The following is a 16,564-nucleotide window of genomic DNA, read 5'->3' on the forward strand; positions in this document are numbered from 1 at the left end:
AGTCTTTTAATACATTAAAATGTGTTGACTTGTTTTTAAGAAAGATAAGTAAAGACTTTAGAATAGGGCCTAACATATACAAATGCCACATATGTGTTTCTTCCAAATACTTTTTTTTAAAAATTAGTAAACATGTGGATCTCAGAAAAATAATTTAGGTTAAAGGAAAACTCAAAAGAGGAGAATGTCTGTCAGAATCTTAGCCACCCCAAGGGTTAGATCTGTTTGCTTTCAGCTTGGCAATGCATTTAGCTCCACAGAGCAGAGGTAAATGTCCACAATGCCATTTAATTAGTGCTGACGTCTGAGGAGGACCCTCCCTCTGATTGAGGGTGAACATGCAGAATGGCCCCCTGTGTAGGTTCACACAGCAAGAACCGACTCCGTGCATGTCTCTCTCCCACTCCTGTTGCAGCAGCTGGCCCCATCCCGGAACCATTCACCCTTACCTTTACCATCACCAACCTGGAGTATGAGAAGAACATGCATGAGACCGGATCTCAGAAGTTCAACTTCACGGAGAGAGTCTTGCAGAAAGTGGTGAGAGTCCTGCCCCACCCACTGACATGGACCACGCCCACCTCATCCTCTCAGGATAGACGCCAGCCCTGCCTACTGATGCCAGCCCTGCCCACCTCAAGCTGCCCCACCCCATCCTTCTTCAGCTCTTCTGCTCACCTTCCTCCCCTTCCTCCACAGCTCACACCCTTGTTCAAGAAAACTAGTGTCGGCCCTCTGTTCGCTGGCTGCAGACTGACCTCACTCAGGTGAGTTCTTAATGGTAGCCCAGGGCTGCCCCAAGTCCTCCCAGGTCCAAAGAGGCACTGGGTAGATCCAGTACCAGGGTTTTCCCTAATGGTACCGTTTTCCCCATCAGCGCCCTCCAGATTCTACAACCTATCTCCAGGATTGGGCCCTCCCCACCTCATCTATTCTGAACTTCCTCCTTCTCTTCCTCCCTTTACGCTAAGAACATTTCTCTGGAGCTTTAAATTCTGTCCCCAGGATTTCTTTTAAGACAAGTGTGTCTTTTCCACTTGCTTTATTCCAGAAGTCCAGCTCTTCCCCTGGCTCCAGTATGATGGCTCCTATCCCCAATCCAGGAGCTTGTATGTTTGAGTCTTGCATTTAATAAAACTTCTTGAAGCCATAATTGCTCACCATCCTAGGCTGGCTGAGACTCCAGCAACTGCGCTCAGAGACTTTAAGTCTGGCATCTTACCTTTCTACCAGTCTATTTTCTGTCCCCTTCCTGTCTTATTCCAGGGATCTCATGATCCTTTTTTAGACATTTCATTTATTGTCATTCCCCACACTGACTCACAGGTCTGAGCGGCACGGAGCAGCCACAGGGGTGGATGCCACCTGCACCCACTACCCTGACATCACAGGCTCTGGGCTGGACAGAGAGCGGCTGTATTGGGAGCTGAGCTACCTGACCCATGGGGTCACCTGGCTGGGCAGCTACTCACTGGACCAGAACAGTCTCTATGTCAACGGTGAGCAGCAGCCACCCATGTCGTGTGTGCTGCGCTGTGCATCCACATTACCCCCACCCAGGATTCCCTTTCCTGCCACCCCGCCCCATCCTCACCCTTTCTTCCTTTATCTCTGCAGGTTACACCCATCAAATCCTGGCCACCACCGCCAGAAGTGAGTACTCTGAGGCTCCACCACCCCTGTACATCCCAGCTCTTTGGAGCGAAGTCAAAAGCCTATTCTTTCCATTTTCCATCCTTATCCTACCTCCTGGAATGAACAGAAAGTTTTACCCTAAAACTCCCTAGGCACAAGCTTTTCTTTCCCAGTATCTCCATGGTGATGGGGTCCCCACAACAAATACTTTTTTGTCCTCCCAGCTTCTATGACACCCACCGTTTCTGCATTGATTCCTACCGCCTCCTCCTCCAGTCCCACAGGTAGGAATTCTCCTCAGTAAAGATGCTCGCAGTGGTTCCTGCAAACATAGGAGGTAGAAGGAGGGGTGGAGCAGGTGGCGTGTGGCAGGACCCCAAGGCTGACAATTTTATGGTGCTGGAGATGGAGCCAGCGGCCTCACATGTGCCACCAAACACTCTACCACTGAGCCTCATCCCCAGAGCTCAAAGTTGATTCTTGATGGATTTGATAGTCTCCCCAGATCCCTAGAATTCCTCAGTACCAGTCCCTCTCCCAGAACCCAGCAACCTAAGCCATTCTCTAAAACCTATAGGTAGCCCCTGAACCCCCCACCACTTTGAAAGCATACAAAACACCAGATTTATTTTCTGAGATTAGATTTGTCCTGTGGCCAGTATACCAGAAACCAGCTCAGCAAAAGATCAGTTCCCTAGTTGACTCAATCAACCAACTGATCAACAACTTGAATTAAGAATTCAATCCTGAAGAGATTGAATAGATAAGACTTTATCTTTCTTGCTAATTCTTTATGAATTATGTTCCTTACAATAATATGTATATCAGCTCCTTGGCTGGAGGCAAAAAATATGGCTTGTGTGTGTAACACCTACACTCTGCATTTCTGGTTTCTGTGTGTGGCTAAAACTAGGGTCCATCTAAAACAAGACACATCGCTGCTTTCACTCCCCACCCCTCTTCTAACTCCCACGTGTCTCCAGATGTGGGCACGCTCCCTGTTATCTCAAGAGGGTAAGGTCTCCTGAGTAGGCAGGGTTTGTGTCCCTTTGTCCCCCATCCAGACCAGGCCTGATGAAGGATGTGAACTTCTCCTCCACTTTCCCACACCTAAGTCATTTAAATTCTAGAGCTTGAGCTTCTGTCCTAAAATAGCTGTGTAGCCTTGGGGTAGTGACTTATCCTCTCTGAAACTCATTCTCATCCTTAGTGAGTTGGGATAAATAATAGGATCATATCCAGGGGTTATGTGAGGATTACATGAGATGCTGCAGAGAGAGTACTTAGCACCAAGGTAGCATATAGTAAGCTTCTGCCCAATGCTACCGTCGCTATTGTTGCTATTTTATTGTCATTTTTATCACTGTTGCCATTATTAGTGTCTTTCAAAATAAAGTTTCCTTTTCTAGGAGAAACATGTGGATCTCTTGCCCTAGGTGTGAGCACACTGGGTACCAGGGATCTATCTGGTAGATCCATCTGGATTTGGAGTCTCCCTCAACCCTTGAAACTACTTCAAATAGTACTCGGGGTTTGACTTCTCCCTTAACCTTCCTGCAGCCTCTAGCCCCACTCTGGTGCCGTTCACCCTTAACTTCACCATCACTGACATGCCTTACACGGAGAACATGCAGCCTTTGGGCTCCTCGGAATTCAACAAAACAGAGAAAGTTCTGCAAGGACTGGTGAGAGCCGCATCCTCTCCCTCTAGCCCTGCCCACTGACGCCTTCCTACCCATTCCAGCTCCGCCCCCTCCCTGTTTCCTTCCCATAGATGCCCCACCTATCCCCGCTTTCCTTCCACAGGTGCCCCGCCCACCAATGCTAGCTCCACCCACCTTTCTTGCTCCACCTACCTCAGCTCATTGATTCTCCCGTCCCCATTTAGATCTTCTACTCTTCTCTTTCTTTCCTCTCCACAGCTTGACCCCTTGCTCAAGAACACCAGTGTCGGCCTCCTGTATTCTGGCTGCAGACTGACCTTGCTCAGGTGAAACTTGCAAAGAAGCCGGCCCAGGGTGGTATGGTTGAGACTCTTATGCGTAGTTATCTAGGGCTAGGTCCTCCCTTTGGTCTCAGCCACTTCCAGCCCCTAACCTGCGAAAGCCACTTCTGCTTGGACCCCTGACAACCAAGCCGTCTTCTGGATTTTCCCACGCTCCTAAGCCTCACATCTCCCATGCAGTGTGTGTTGGTCGGCTTTTTGTCGCAATGACAAAATACCTGAGATAATTAATTTATACAGAGAAGAGCCTTATTTTGGTGCTAGTCCATGGTCAGGTAGACCTTTGTTCTCAGGCCTGTGGTGAGGCAGCTTATCACGGTGGGAGAGCATGGTGGAATAAAACTGCCCACCCCGCCACCAGGAAGACAAAAGACAGGAAGATGAGGGAGCTGGGCTTCCATAGTATGCTCTGAGGTCATGACCCCAATGACCAAAGACCTCCCCTGGACCCCTCCTCTCCCAGGTTCTACCACCTCCCAGTAGTGCCACTTGGGAACCAAGCCATTAACGAACTGGGGGGATGTTTAAGGTCCAAATTACAGCATAGGGTTTCCTAAGAACAAAACAACAAAATATAGCAACCGGAAAGTATGCATCCAACTAACCTGCAAAAGGACACAGCCCTGACCCTTTACAAAGGATGCACATATGTCCCAGAAAGATAGTCCACAAAACATACAAATATCCCTGAAGGTGAAGGCACAGAAGCAGTGTGTGCCAGGCAGTAGGAGAAGGTCAGGGCTTCTGTCCACATTCTTTACCACATCTTTCTTATGGGTGGCTGTGTCCTGCACTGTAGGCTACTTAACAGCATCTTGACCTCTAAACATCCACCTACACGCCTGTAGCAACCCTCTTCTCCTCACCTCCGAAGCTGTGACCACCAAAAATGTCTCGATGCTGTCAAAGGTCTCATGAAGTACAAATTGCCTCTGGCTTAGAATCACCAAACTAAAAGCATCCCTGAATTGTTACCCTAAAGTCTTTTGGCAAAACCGTTACTATCCCCAGTGTTACACATGAAAAACTGAGACACAGAGCGGTTATGGAGCCAACCACTGCCACATAGTGAGGCCAGGATTCAAGCTCAGTCTCCTCAAAGCGCATGCTGTGTCCAACCCTGCTCGCCATCCCACTTTTCTTTGGGAATAACACAGCCTTTGCCTCCCTTCCCCTCTGAACCCAGCTCTGCTAGTTCTCTGAGCAAGCACAGCCAGTTCCACCCCAGGGCCCCCAGGAGGATGAGCCTCAGTGGGCATCTCTCCACGATAGCCTCAGTTCCCTGAAAATTTCCTTTTTCAAGAGAGGTAAGCCTCCCTATGGTGCTGAGATAGATAAGAATGATGTGAGTTTTCTTAGGACACAGTTCCAAGGCATTGATGTATCCCCTCTGCTCCCGTGTCCTGGAGTTCCATGAATTTTCTTTCCATCCATTAACACTACTTGAACTCCTACCCTGCATGAAGCTTACTCTTCCCAGCTCTGAAAAGTCAATAGTCTTCATCCCTCACAAAGGGTCATTAACAGCTCATTAATAGTACCAGTCATCATAAATAATTACTATATTTATAACTATTATAATAAGTGTGGCCACAGATACTCGTTCGTTATTTAGAGTACACTGGGGGCCACTTGAAATACATCACTTATATTGCCTGATTTCATCCTCACGACACACACCAGTGCCCCAGGTACCATCATTATGCCATTTTATAGCTGAGAAACTGAGACCCAGACAGAACATTGAAATGTTGAGAGATGAGAAAAATGCGGTGAGTCGAGGCAGAAGTGAGACTGAAGTTCATACCCAGAGAAGAGTAGGTGATGGCCAGAAGGACTGTCTCAGAGAAAGAGAAAAAGCAGGTAAAGAAAGAAGAGCCCGAGGCCAGGAACACACAGAGCTGAAATACACAACTGCTAGGGGAACGGGTGCAGAGGTGAGCGATGCAGGCTTCGGATGGGCTAGAACTGATCGCTACCGGACAGTGGGGAAAATGGAAGAGTTCGGCAGGTGTTTCACAAGGAAAGATTTTTGTTTAGAGTGAGAATTGGCTGCCATAGCGAAAATGGATCACAGGTGTAGGGCAAGAATGATGGGAAGCCTGGTTTTAGAAGGCAAAAGTGAGGCCAGCTCCCCCAGTAGGAAGACAATAGCATCCTGGGTCCTCTTTACAAGAGTTGCTCCATGTTCTAACAGTCCTTATAGGATTCTCAAGATACTGTCACGGACCTCAGTGGGTGGATCCTCATTATGTCCATTCCTGGATCCTTCCTTAACAAGCTGAGAGAGGAGCCAACAGACTGTCCACGTCTGGCTTCTTATCTCTCTACCAGGCTCATTTCCTCCAGCCTCTTCTTGTCATAGCGCCAGGATCTTGACATCCCTCTCCACCAATTCATTCATGGTCATCTTTTTCACCTGCCCTACCAGGCCAAAGAAGCATGGGGCAGCCACCGGAGTTGATGCAGTCTGCACCTACCACCCAAAGTTAACAGGTCCTGGGCTGGACAGAGAGAAGCTGTACTGGGACCTGAGCCAGCTGACCCAAGGTGTCACCCGATTGGGACCCTACACCCTGCAACAGGACAGTCTCCATGTTGACGGTCAGCAGCTGCCCTCTCTACTTTTCTGTATTATAGATGCCCACAGCTTCCACTTCCAAAGTTTGTTCCTTCTTCACCTCTGAGTACCTCCTCACTCACATTTCTGTGTTGTTTCTGCAGGTTACACTCACCAGACTGAAATAGTAGTCCCCAGCGGTGAGTAGTCCATGGCCCTCAGGGCCATCCTGCTTCATTCAAGAACAGAAGCTCCAAGTCTTGCTTATATCACTAGCTGTCATGCAGGGAAGGCTTGGGAAGACTTTAAAATCACAATTACTCCTGTTCATCATCTCTGTGTTCTCACTTCCATATACCTTTCTCTGGCAACAGAAAAATGCCACTAAATGAGGGATGGATGGAGTAAAGTCATATTCAGGAAAAACATGGGAATGAGAACGTTAGGTGGCAAACTATCCCCTTCAAAGGTCTCTAGCTTTCAGATCACTCCCTGCCCACCAGGATCATGCGATGGTCCCATGTTATCCACAGCTAATGCTTGAGTCGTTAGATGCCAGAACCCCTCAACCACTGCTGTGGTCTCCAGTGAGATGCTCCCTGGTCTCAGCTCTGTGATCCCAACTGTGGCCTGATTCAACTCGGCATCCCCTTTCCATCCCTGCTGCAGCCATAGGATCTCCCTTGGTGCCATTTACTCTAAACTTCACCATCACCAACGTGGCCTATGAGAAGGACATGTGGCCTCTAGGGTCCTGGAAGTTTACCAACACCGAGAAGGTCCTGCAGCACCTGGTGAGAGCCCTGCTCGCCTTGCACCAGTCACACCCACCTGCCTCTGACCACGCCCACTTCAGCCCTGTCCTGCCCTTTCATGTCAGCCCCATCTGTCTGTCATCTGTGCCTCACCTGCTGATAAAGGCACAACCCAACTATGATGACCTTGGCCCTGCTCTCAGAGCTCATTCTCTCTCCACAGCTCAGGTCCCTGTTCAAGAACACAACTATCGGCCCCTTCTACTATGGCTGCAGACTGACTTTGCTCAGGTAGGTCCTAAGGATAACTGGCCATGGTTGATCTAAGTGGTCCCAGGCCCAAAGATTTTGTTCAGCTTCCCTCCTGTACCCTTTATGAATGTCTCAGCATAGGTAGAATTCAGGAGGCACTGACTTCAGCACCAAGATGTCTCCTGGTCCCTAAGGAGCTGTCCTCTGATCCTGCAGAGTCTGTCAGCAGGACTGGGCCTCAGCCCTCCTCAGCCATTCTGAAATCTTTCCTTCCTTTACCCTGTAAAGTACAAGTGAATTTCCTTCAGGTTTCAAACACTGGCTTTTCTTGGATCGCAAGCATGCCTTCTCCATTTGCTTCGGCTCCCAACTCCAACTCCAACATCTCAAGCACAACCTTTTCTGTCTCCATGCACACGGGATGCAGCCTTCAGACACCATTTGATCATGTCTCCTACTATCAACTCTGCTTACAAGCCTAGAATGGTCAGAAGTCAGGACACTAAGAAATCAAAGTTTAACCACCTCTCTATGAGCTTCTCATTTCATTCTGGCCCCTTCCTGCCATTTCTCCAAGAATCTCAACACCCTTCTGACCAGTTCCCTTACCGTCATTCCCCTTACCTGCCTTCCCCAGGCCTGAGAAGGGTGGGTCAGCCACAGGAGTGGACACAGTCTGCACATATCATCCTGAATCCATGGGCCCCAAGCTGGACAGGGAGCAGCTGTACGGGGAGCTGAGTCAGCTGACCCAAGGCATCACCCAGCTGGGCCACTACACTCTGGAAAAGAACAGTCTGTATGTTAATGGTATGTGGTGGCTCTATATTTCCTATATTTTACAACCCACTGCATCACCTTCCAGGCCTTCTTTATTCCCTGCCCACCTTCCAACACTTCCTTGCTTTCTTTTCCTGTCTCCTCTGCAGGATACACCAACAGGACTGCAGTAGCCACCCCCAGTGGTGAGTACTCAGTGACCATCAAAAATCTCCACCACAGCCAGGAAAGGAAGCACCAACCCCCTGCCCACATCTCCAATTTTCAGGAAAAGGAGTGGGGATCCAGGCTGAGAAGTCTCTGCAGTAACCATTAGTCGTTCATCCTCCCCACTTCTGATCACAAAGAAATGCCATTAAATCATAGTGAGGTGTATGAATGGAGGAAACAAGTCAATAATTCAACAGAAATACTGGAAGTGAGGATGTGTGATTGAGACCTCCAGCCTTTGAAGATTGGTAGCTTCCAAATCATTCCCTGTACTCCTGCAGTCTGTGATGTTCTAGTGAGTACTTAGTGGCCCTCAGATGTCCTCAAGTCACATATTGGGAAAGAAGCACCGGTTCCCTGCCAACTTCTCCGGTGGTCCAGGGAAAATGAGTTCGGGTCACAGGCCAAGAAGTCTTTGCAGTTGCAATTAGTTGCCCATCATGTCCAAGTTTTGGGTGCTTCTGGCCACATTTCTGAGGCAACTGAGAAGTCCCACCATATCACAGTTGGGTAGATGAAAGGAGAATACGTGAGCAATTTCACAGAAACATTGGGAATGAAAATGTTATGTACAAAACTGTCTTCTTTGAAGCTTTGTATCTTCTATATGTTTTCCTTCTAACCTGCAGCATGTGATAGTGTAGTGTTATATACAACTTGTGATTCAGACATGAGACCTCAAGGCTCTGTAGCCGTTGTTATGGCCTCCGGTGGGACAGTCCCTGGTCTCAGGCCTGTGGTCCCAGACTCTGCTATCCATGTACAGCACAGGTCTGACTGACCATGGCCTCTCCTCTCCTACCCTGCTGCAGCCACAGGACCTCCGCTGGTGCCATTCACCTTCAACTTCACCATCACCAACCTGGCCTATGAGAAGGACATGCAGCCTCCAGGATCCTGGAAGTTCAACAACACAGAAATCATCCTGAAGCAGCTGGTGAGAGCTCTGCCCACCTTCCTCCGACCCAGCCCACCTCACTCCAGCCTGGCCCTGTTTTTTATTAGTGTCCATTTATAATGTGTAGCAGTTACATTTATATTGGAAAATCGGCACAAGTGTGTAATATATCTTTATCATTTTCCATCACTGTACTCCCTAATTCCCCCCTTTCCTCTTCTAATCTCCTTCCCTATCACCAAAAAGTCTGCCCCCTTGTTTCCTACCATCTGTCCTTTATGTTACTTTTATTTATTTGTGTCTTATGCCTCTCATAGAAAACATGCTTTATGTAGCTTTCTGAGTCTGATTTATCTCACTTAACATTATGATCTCAAGTTCCACCCATTTTCTTGCAAGTGACCTGATTTTATTCATCTTGGCTGAATAACATTCCACTGTGTATAAATTACACATTGTCATTATCCATCCATCTACTGATGTGCATCTAGGCTGCTTCCAGAGCTTAGCTATTGTGAGTCGTGTTGCTACAAACATGGGTATGCACATAACACTATGCCATGATTTTTTTAACTTCTCCAGGAGTATACCCAGGAGAGGTACAGCTGTGTCAAATGGAATTTCCATTTTTAGTTCTTTGAGGACTCTCCATGCAGATTTCCACAGCAGTTGTACTAGTTTACCTTCCCACCAACAAGGTAGAAGCATTCTCTCTTAGTCACTGTCCTCATCACTGAGACACAATACCTCAAACCCACAACTTAAAGGATGAGAGGTTTATTTTTAGCTCACAGTTTCAAAGTTTGGCTCAAAAACAGAAAAGAGTACGGTGGAAGAACCTTCCACAGAGGAAAGCCACGACCATCATGGCCAACGGAAAGCAGCGACAGAAGGGAGGAGATAGGGAGGGACAGCCACCCTTCTAGGCCATGCCCCCAGTGACCCACCTCTTCCAAGTAGGCCCACCCCCTAATGGCGCATCAGCTATGGATTCATAGCTGCATGAATCCACTAAGCCACTGCTGAGTATAGCAGCTCCATGATCCCAGCACCTGCCAAAAGCCCTGCCTCTGAGTGTGTGAATGATTTGGAAGTCATTCTCGACCTAAACCATGACAGATTCCTTTCTCCTTACAGCCTAGCCTGAATTCATAATTTTTTGTGTTTTCAGCAATAGCCATTCTGACCAGGATAACCTGGAGCCTCAGAGTTGTTTTGATTGGCACTTCTCTAATACTAAAGAAGAGGGACATTTGTACACGTACTTATGGCCTTTCCTTTAAGAAGTGTGCATTCAGTTTATTTGCTCATTTTTTGATGCCAACCATGTCCATCCACCATCTCTGCCTCTCCTACCAATGAAAAGACCAGCAACCATGATGACCTTGCCCCTGCCTCTCTGATAAGCCCTCTCTTCTCCACAGCTCAGCCCTTTGTTCAAGAACACTGCCATTGGCCTCCTATACACAGGCTGCAGACTGACTTTGCTCAGGTAAGTCCTGAGAATAATGCCTGGCCACAGCTGCCCTAAGTAGTCCTAGGCCTGCAAGCTTGTTCGGCTTCTCTCCTGTATTCACTGTGAGTGTCTCAGCACAGGTGGAATTCAGGAGGCACTGGATCCAGCATCAAGGTCTCCTGGACCTACCACCTTCCCACCAGTACTATTCTGAAATTCTGCAGTCTTTCAGCAAGATAAGACCACTAACCTGATCATCCTGTTTGAGTTTTCTTTCTTCGCCATCCTTTCACAAGAGGCATTCTTTAGATTTTCTCTTCTGTCACTAGTATCCCTCTCAAAACAGCCATCCTTCTTCTCCATTTGCATTAATGCCCAACTCCAATCCTGAACCTCTCAGGTATGATCCCATCGGTCCCCATGCCATGAGATCACACATTTCAGCCCACTAATTAGTAACAGTTTTCCCACCCGCCAGTCTCTTCTCCCAGTGGTACATTTGCCAAAAGTCAACACGGTCAGAGAATCTATGGTTGTCAACTTCCCTACCAGGCTTCTCACTTCTCTGGCCTCTTCCTGTTCCGCCCCAGAAATCTCAAATTTCCTCCCATAGGCAAGACATTTATTATTATTCCTCTACTTCACCCTCCTCAGCCCCAAGAAAAATGGGTCAGCCACAGGTGTGGACATGCTGTGCAGCTACCATCTGGACCCTAGCGATCCCAAGCTGGACAGAGAGCATCTGTACCAGGAGCTGAGCCAGCTGACCCACGGCATCACCCAGCTGGGCAGCTACACCCTGGAGCCGAACAGTCTCTATGTCAATGGTGAGCAGCAGCCTGCTGTGCTGTGCTTCCCTTTCCAGGCCTTCTTTACTTCTTTTCCACCTCCCAGCTCCTCCTCACTCTTTTCCTCTTGCTTTCTGCAGGTTACACCCACCAGACTGCAGTCACCACACCCAGCAGTGAGTACTCAGTGACTCTGCGAACATTCTCTGCTCCAGCCCCTTCCAGGGAGGGAAGCCTCAGGCCCCGGCCAGGCGTCCAGCTCTGATGCTGAAGTCATCGCCATCCCCCAGCCTCCTTCCCTTCATCCCCAAAGACAAGAGTGCCAACCTTGACACCTCCTGTCGCTCACCTTCCCGAGCCATCCATCACCAAGTACCACCTCCTTTCCCTCTGGGGTATCTCTCAACTCCTTCCTCTTTTGGCCACATTTTCACACAAAGTTATTTAGGCCACCAGCATATATTTTTGCTAGGATAACAGCAGCGTACGCTATTCTGGGTTCCTACTGTCCTCTACACAGCAGCTACAAACTTATTTTTGGTGTGCATTTTCCCATGTAATACCCACCTTGTTGACGATCCTTTTAGATGGCTCCATTTGGTCTACAAGCTGCACTCAAAGCCTGTGCTATAGGTCACTTGGTCCCTTTCAGGACTCAGAGGATCCTTCCCTTCTCATATCTGCACCTTCCTATAGTCTTAATGAAGGAACTTCAGAGTCCTTGAGTGGATCATGCTTGTCTCCTTCCCTGACCTTTGACCACGCTATTCGTTTGGCCAGGAGAGCTCTCCCTACTTGCTCAGTTTCCATTAACTTAACTTTTTACCATGCTCTTGGTGACTCCTGAAATGATTCTCACTCCAGGGAGTTTTCCTCATCTACTGGTTGGGTTCCTTTCCTGAATTTTTATAGCCCTCTTCCTTGCCAACTCCTGTTGAAGCATAGTCATCTATTCACTTCCATGCCCACGACATTGGTCAACTATGGCCTATTAATGTTTGGACACACCAGAGCCCATCACAGAATCCTGAGCACATTAGGCACCCAAATAAGTGTTCACTGAGTGAGTGAATAAACATTTCTGGTCACTTAGACATTTTAGAATGTGTCCTCTTTTGGCTCCTGATGTCTGGAGCTAATGTCCCACAGTATGGGCTGGAAGCACTCTTAAGCATGACTATGACCCAAACTGGACACTTCTGTTTTCCTCCAACACTGCAGCCAGCGCTCCTACCATCGTACTAGTCACGCTCAACTTCACCGTCACCAACATGCATTACACAGAGGAAATGGGGAACCCAGGTTCCTTGAAGTTTAACTCCACTGAGAAGATCCTTCAGCGCCAGGTAAGAGCTTTTTCATGGCCACTACCCCACCATCTCACACCTGCCATTCTAGCCTCCTCAGCCATCCTCACTAATCGTCTTCTCCGTTCCCTACAGCTCAGGTTCTTGCTCAGTAAGACCAGTGTTGGGCCGCTGTACGCTGGCTGCCAACTGGCTGCGCTCAGGTGAGACTCCAAGATGAAGCGACTCGTCAGACTGAGTAGACCTTCCGGTACCACATGGCAGGGCACAGGCATTGCTAAAACCAGCACCCACCATGATGCCTTCAGGCCTTCTTAGTGCACAGATTGAGGGTTCCCTGGCTTAGAGATGAGGAACTGTGTTTAGTGTACAAACCCAGGTGTTATTCTGCTTTAAATGAGGATTGTCCTGGTGAAAGAAATAGGACCACCAAACTTTCAGTCTGCAATGCTTTTCCATGTTTTGTGTCTCCAGTATGACTAGACTATCCCACACAAATCACACTTAGCATACTTCACAGCTAGGCACCTCAGCATCTCCCCCTTTCTATGCTTTTGCTCAATGCTCAAAAGCCCTTTCTGTGTCCCCATGTCCTCCCTCCACCAGGCGTGAGAAGGGTGGGGCAGCCACAGGAGTAGATGTCATCTGTACCTTCCACTCTAACTCTACAAGCTCTGGGCCGGACAGAGAGAAGCTGTACAGAGAGCTGAGTCATGAAACCCGTGGCGTCACCCAGCTGGGCCACTACACCCTGGACCACAACAGTCTCTATGTCAATGGTGAGGGACTGCATTACAGCACAATCTTTCTCAGTTGGAATCTTGGATTTTCCCAAAGCCTTGAACAAAGCCCCCATCTCTCTAGCATACTTTTGACCAGTCTTGCTTTTCTTCTGTGCCAATGGGGACAGTGACCATGTTCAGCTATCTTCAATCTTGTTTCCTGCTCAACTCTTTCCTAAACATCCCTCACTGCCACTTCCCCTTTGTTTTTACCAAAAAAATCTATATGTCCTCCTTTATTTTTAGTCCTTTATATCTACTCAGTCTTCTCAACTTTATTTTTTTGTGCAGGTTACACCTTTGGAGGCACAGCCGCAATGCCTACCAGTGAGTACTCCTGGCCTTGATTTCCTAGGTCCCGCCCTCACCTGCAGTTTGGGCAACAGCCGTGCTTCATTCACCTCCTCTCCTCAGTGAGGGACACAAGGGAAAGAGAAATGTCTTCAACTTTTCCCTTCTCTTCCCCTGGGTCTTAGTAGAGCGCTCCATGCAGGGGTGCAGAGGGCTGACACTCAGATCTATTCTCCCACTAGAATGATTTTCATTTTAATTATCTCACAATTCTATCTTGTTACTGCTAAGCGGCAAACCAAGGCACAGTAAAATTTAAAGAGTTTATTTGAGCAAGTAGTGATTCATGAAGCAGGAACCATTAAGCAGAAGATGGCTTTGGGTGCCCCCAAAGAAGGAAAGAAAAAAGCCTTTATTGGATAAACCAGAGGCAAAGCCAAGAAAACACTTGATTAGTTACCGCACTGAGGTTCTTATTTGATCTATCCCAAATCCCTAGTTCTGTATGGAAGTTGACAACTTCTGGCTGGTGAAGCTTCAGTTTCACTTTTTCTTTGCCGCAAATATTTGTCAAAAACTACCCAACTTTCACTCGGTTTTGTTTTTTCTTTCACTCATTTTTACAAATCAAGCAATGTCAGGTTTGCTGTCTTGGCCTAACTGGCTTTTGTGTCTTCAGGGAGCTCTCAATTCTAGGGTCCATTTTATTTTATTTTAACGGTACCATTTTCTTATCTTTTAGTTTCTTCTCTTTTTGTTGTTGTTGTTGTTTTTCCAGGACACTCTTAATATCAGTGTTACACTTGTTAGGTTTTCAACAACTGTTTATTGATCTCTTCCAGGCACTGTGCTAAATCATGTCCCATTAGTCCTCTAGGGCTGCTATAACAAAATAACACAGCCTGGGTGGCTCAAATAACAGGTATTTATTTTGTCTTAGTTCTGGAGGCTGAAGTCCAACATCAAGCTTTTGGCTGGTTTGGTTTCTTCTGAGGCCTCTCCGGGAAATGGAGACAGCTGTGTTCTCCTTGGCCTTTCCTCTGTGGGTGTCTCATCCAGATCTCTTCTTAAAAGGACCTTCATCATATTGGATTAGAGCCCAACCTAATGACCCTGTTTGAATTTAAGTACCTCTTTAATTTAAGCACCTCTCCCCAAGTGGAGTCATCTTCTGTTATTCTGAGGTGCTGGAGTAAGGACTTCAACCTATAACTGGAGGATGGCACTTGCAACTTATCCCACAATTCATCCCTCTCTCTGCAGCCTTTACCTCTCACTGCAACTATGTGACTTAGCTTCATCGTGCAGATGAGGAAGCTCAGCCTCAGCCTGCCAAAACCTCACAGCAAATGCATAATAGAGTCAGTTCTCCTCACTCCAAATCTGGTCCAGCTCTCTGTGCTATTTCTCACCTGGCGAATTAGTCTAAAGGACGTGCTGGTTGTGTGTGTGCACATATTATGTTCAAGTTCATGGGTAAATGTTCTTCACATCCCCAGCAAGTTCCTTGTGATGAGAACTTTGTAGGCTTTCCAGCACGAATGATTTTTGCATGAAGGATGTGTCTTCTCCGCTCTCCCAAACTCTTCTTGGGTCCATGGCTAGTTATCCTTCCTTGTTCCTAGCAAAAATAAGGTGATTCTAAATTGTTAAGATCTAATAACGGCCGTCTTTTCCAAAATAAGAAGAGGAAAATAAGTTAATATCTGCTCCACTGACTGTTGTTTAATCCTACAAATAGTTTCTGGAGCACTATAGAACCAGTTTGCAATATATGAAAGGACAGCAAGATGGGTGGATGGAATGAGGGAGAGAGGATGTATGAATGCTTGGGAGAAGAAATGATGGGTGAAAAGAAAAAAAAAGGAACAGAGGAGAGATGGGTGAATAGAAGAAAGGAAAAAAAGACAGACACAGGAAACAGATGAATGAATGTGTGGGTGGATGGAAGTCAATATGAGGAAAAAGAAGACAAGATGGATGGAGAGATGAAAGAAAAGAAAAGATGAAGGGGAAAGCAAGGAAAGCTTAAGGAAGGAGGAAAGGAAGGGTGGAGGGAAGTCTGAACATAAACTCAGGTGGAAATCTACAGAGGGGAGGAAGGAAAGATGCATGCATTCATGGGTTAATGGATGAAAGAAAGAGGGGGAGGGAGAATAAATGTATAGGTAGAAATGAGGACGAAAGGAAGGAGGAGGAAAAGGAACTGAGGGAAGGGAGGGAGGGAGAAGGAAGGAAAGAATTAAGAAAGAAAGGGAAAATAAAGAGAAACAACCATGGATAAAGGGATGGAAGAAAAATTGTATAGTGGAAACAAAGAAAGATTAATGCATGGAAGAAAGGAAAGGATGGATGGATGGATGGATGGATGGATGGATGGACAGGATGGAAGAAAAAAGAAAGATAGATGGATGAATTAATGAAAAGAATGGTGGAAGAAAGGGAGGGAGGAAAGGAGAATACATGCATGAAAAGAAAGATGGAGGTAAAAGGAGAGAAGGAAGAATTATCCAAAGGAAAGGAGGGAGAGAAGGAGAAATAAACTTTTCTTTCAGAGATGAGACATTAATTCATATTTATATTAAAACTATATACATAGCAAGTCATCAGAGAACATTTATTACTTATTTTATGTAATAAAACCTAACATAATGCCTACTCTGTGCCCGGCCTTTCTTAAATATTGTACAAAGATTAATTGACTCAAGCCTTGAGGTAGGAATCAGTATCAGGAACCAGTGTCCTCATACTATTTTACAGATGTACAAATCAAACAGCAAGGAAGTTCATGATTGTTGAGTGGAAGTGGGAGGAAGGAAAGGGAGAGGCGGAGGGGGAGCGAGAG

General features: G+C 47.0%; 1 protein-coding gene across 2 annotated transcripts in view; it reads left to right on the forward strand.

Moving 5' to 3' along the window:
* Muc16 (mucin 16, cell surface associated) overlaps nucleotides 1-16,564 on the forward strand; it is a gene marked incomplete in the record, with an annotated part of 149,171 nt that overhangs the window by 107,507 nt on the left and 25,100 nt on the right. The window contains 21 exon segments of one of the 2 annotated variants that reach the window (XM_013509166.1): nucleotides 419-540; nucleotides 700-767; nucleotides 1,327-1,499; nucleotides 1,618-1,653; nucleotides 1,860-1,919; nucleotides 3,196-3,320; nucleotides 3,558-3,625; nucleotides 6,072-6,244; nucleotides 6,365-6,400; nucleotides 6,870-6,994; nucleotides 7,179-7,246; nucleotides 7,845-8,017; nucleotides 8,137-8,172; nucleotides 9,010-9,134; nucleotides 10,520-10,587; nucleotides 11,206-11,378; nucleotides 11,480-11,515; nucleotides 12,561-12,685; nucleotides 12,782-12,849; nucleotides 13,253-13,425; nucleotides 13,720-13,755. In XM_013509166.1, the coding sequence (XP_013364620.1) occupies nucleotides 419-540; nucleotides 700-767; nucleotides 1,327-1,499; nucleotides 1,618-1,653; nucleotides 1,860-1,919; nucleotides 3,196-3,320; nucleotides 3,558-3,625; nucleotides 6,072-6,244; nucleotides 6,365-6,400; nucleotides 6,870-6,994; nucleotides 7,179-7,246; nucleotides 7,845-8,017; nucleotides 8,137-8,172; nucleotides 9,010-9,134; nucleotides 10,520-10,587; nucleotides 11,206-11,378; nucleotides 11,480-11,515; nucleotides 12,561-12,685; nucleotides 12,782-12,849; nucleotides 13,253-13,425; nucleotides 13,720-13,755 (2,067 nt within the window). 2 annotated transcript variants of the gene reach the window in all.

This window comes from Chinchilla lanigera, unplaced genomic scaffold (genome assembly GCF_000276665.1).
Source record: "Chinchilla lanigera isolate Chin_1 unplaced genomic scaffold, ChiLan1.0 scaffold00162, whole genome shotgun sequence".
Classification (NCBI taxonomy): Eukaryota; Metazoa; Chordata; class Mammalia; order Rodentia; family Chinchillidae; genus Chinchilla; species Chinchilla lanigera.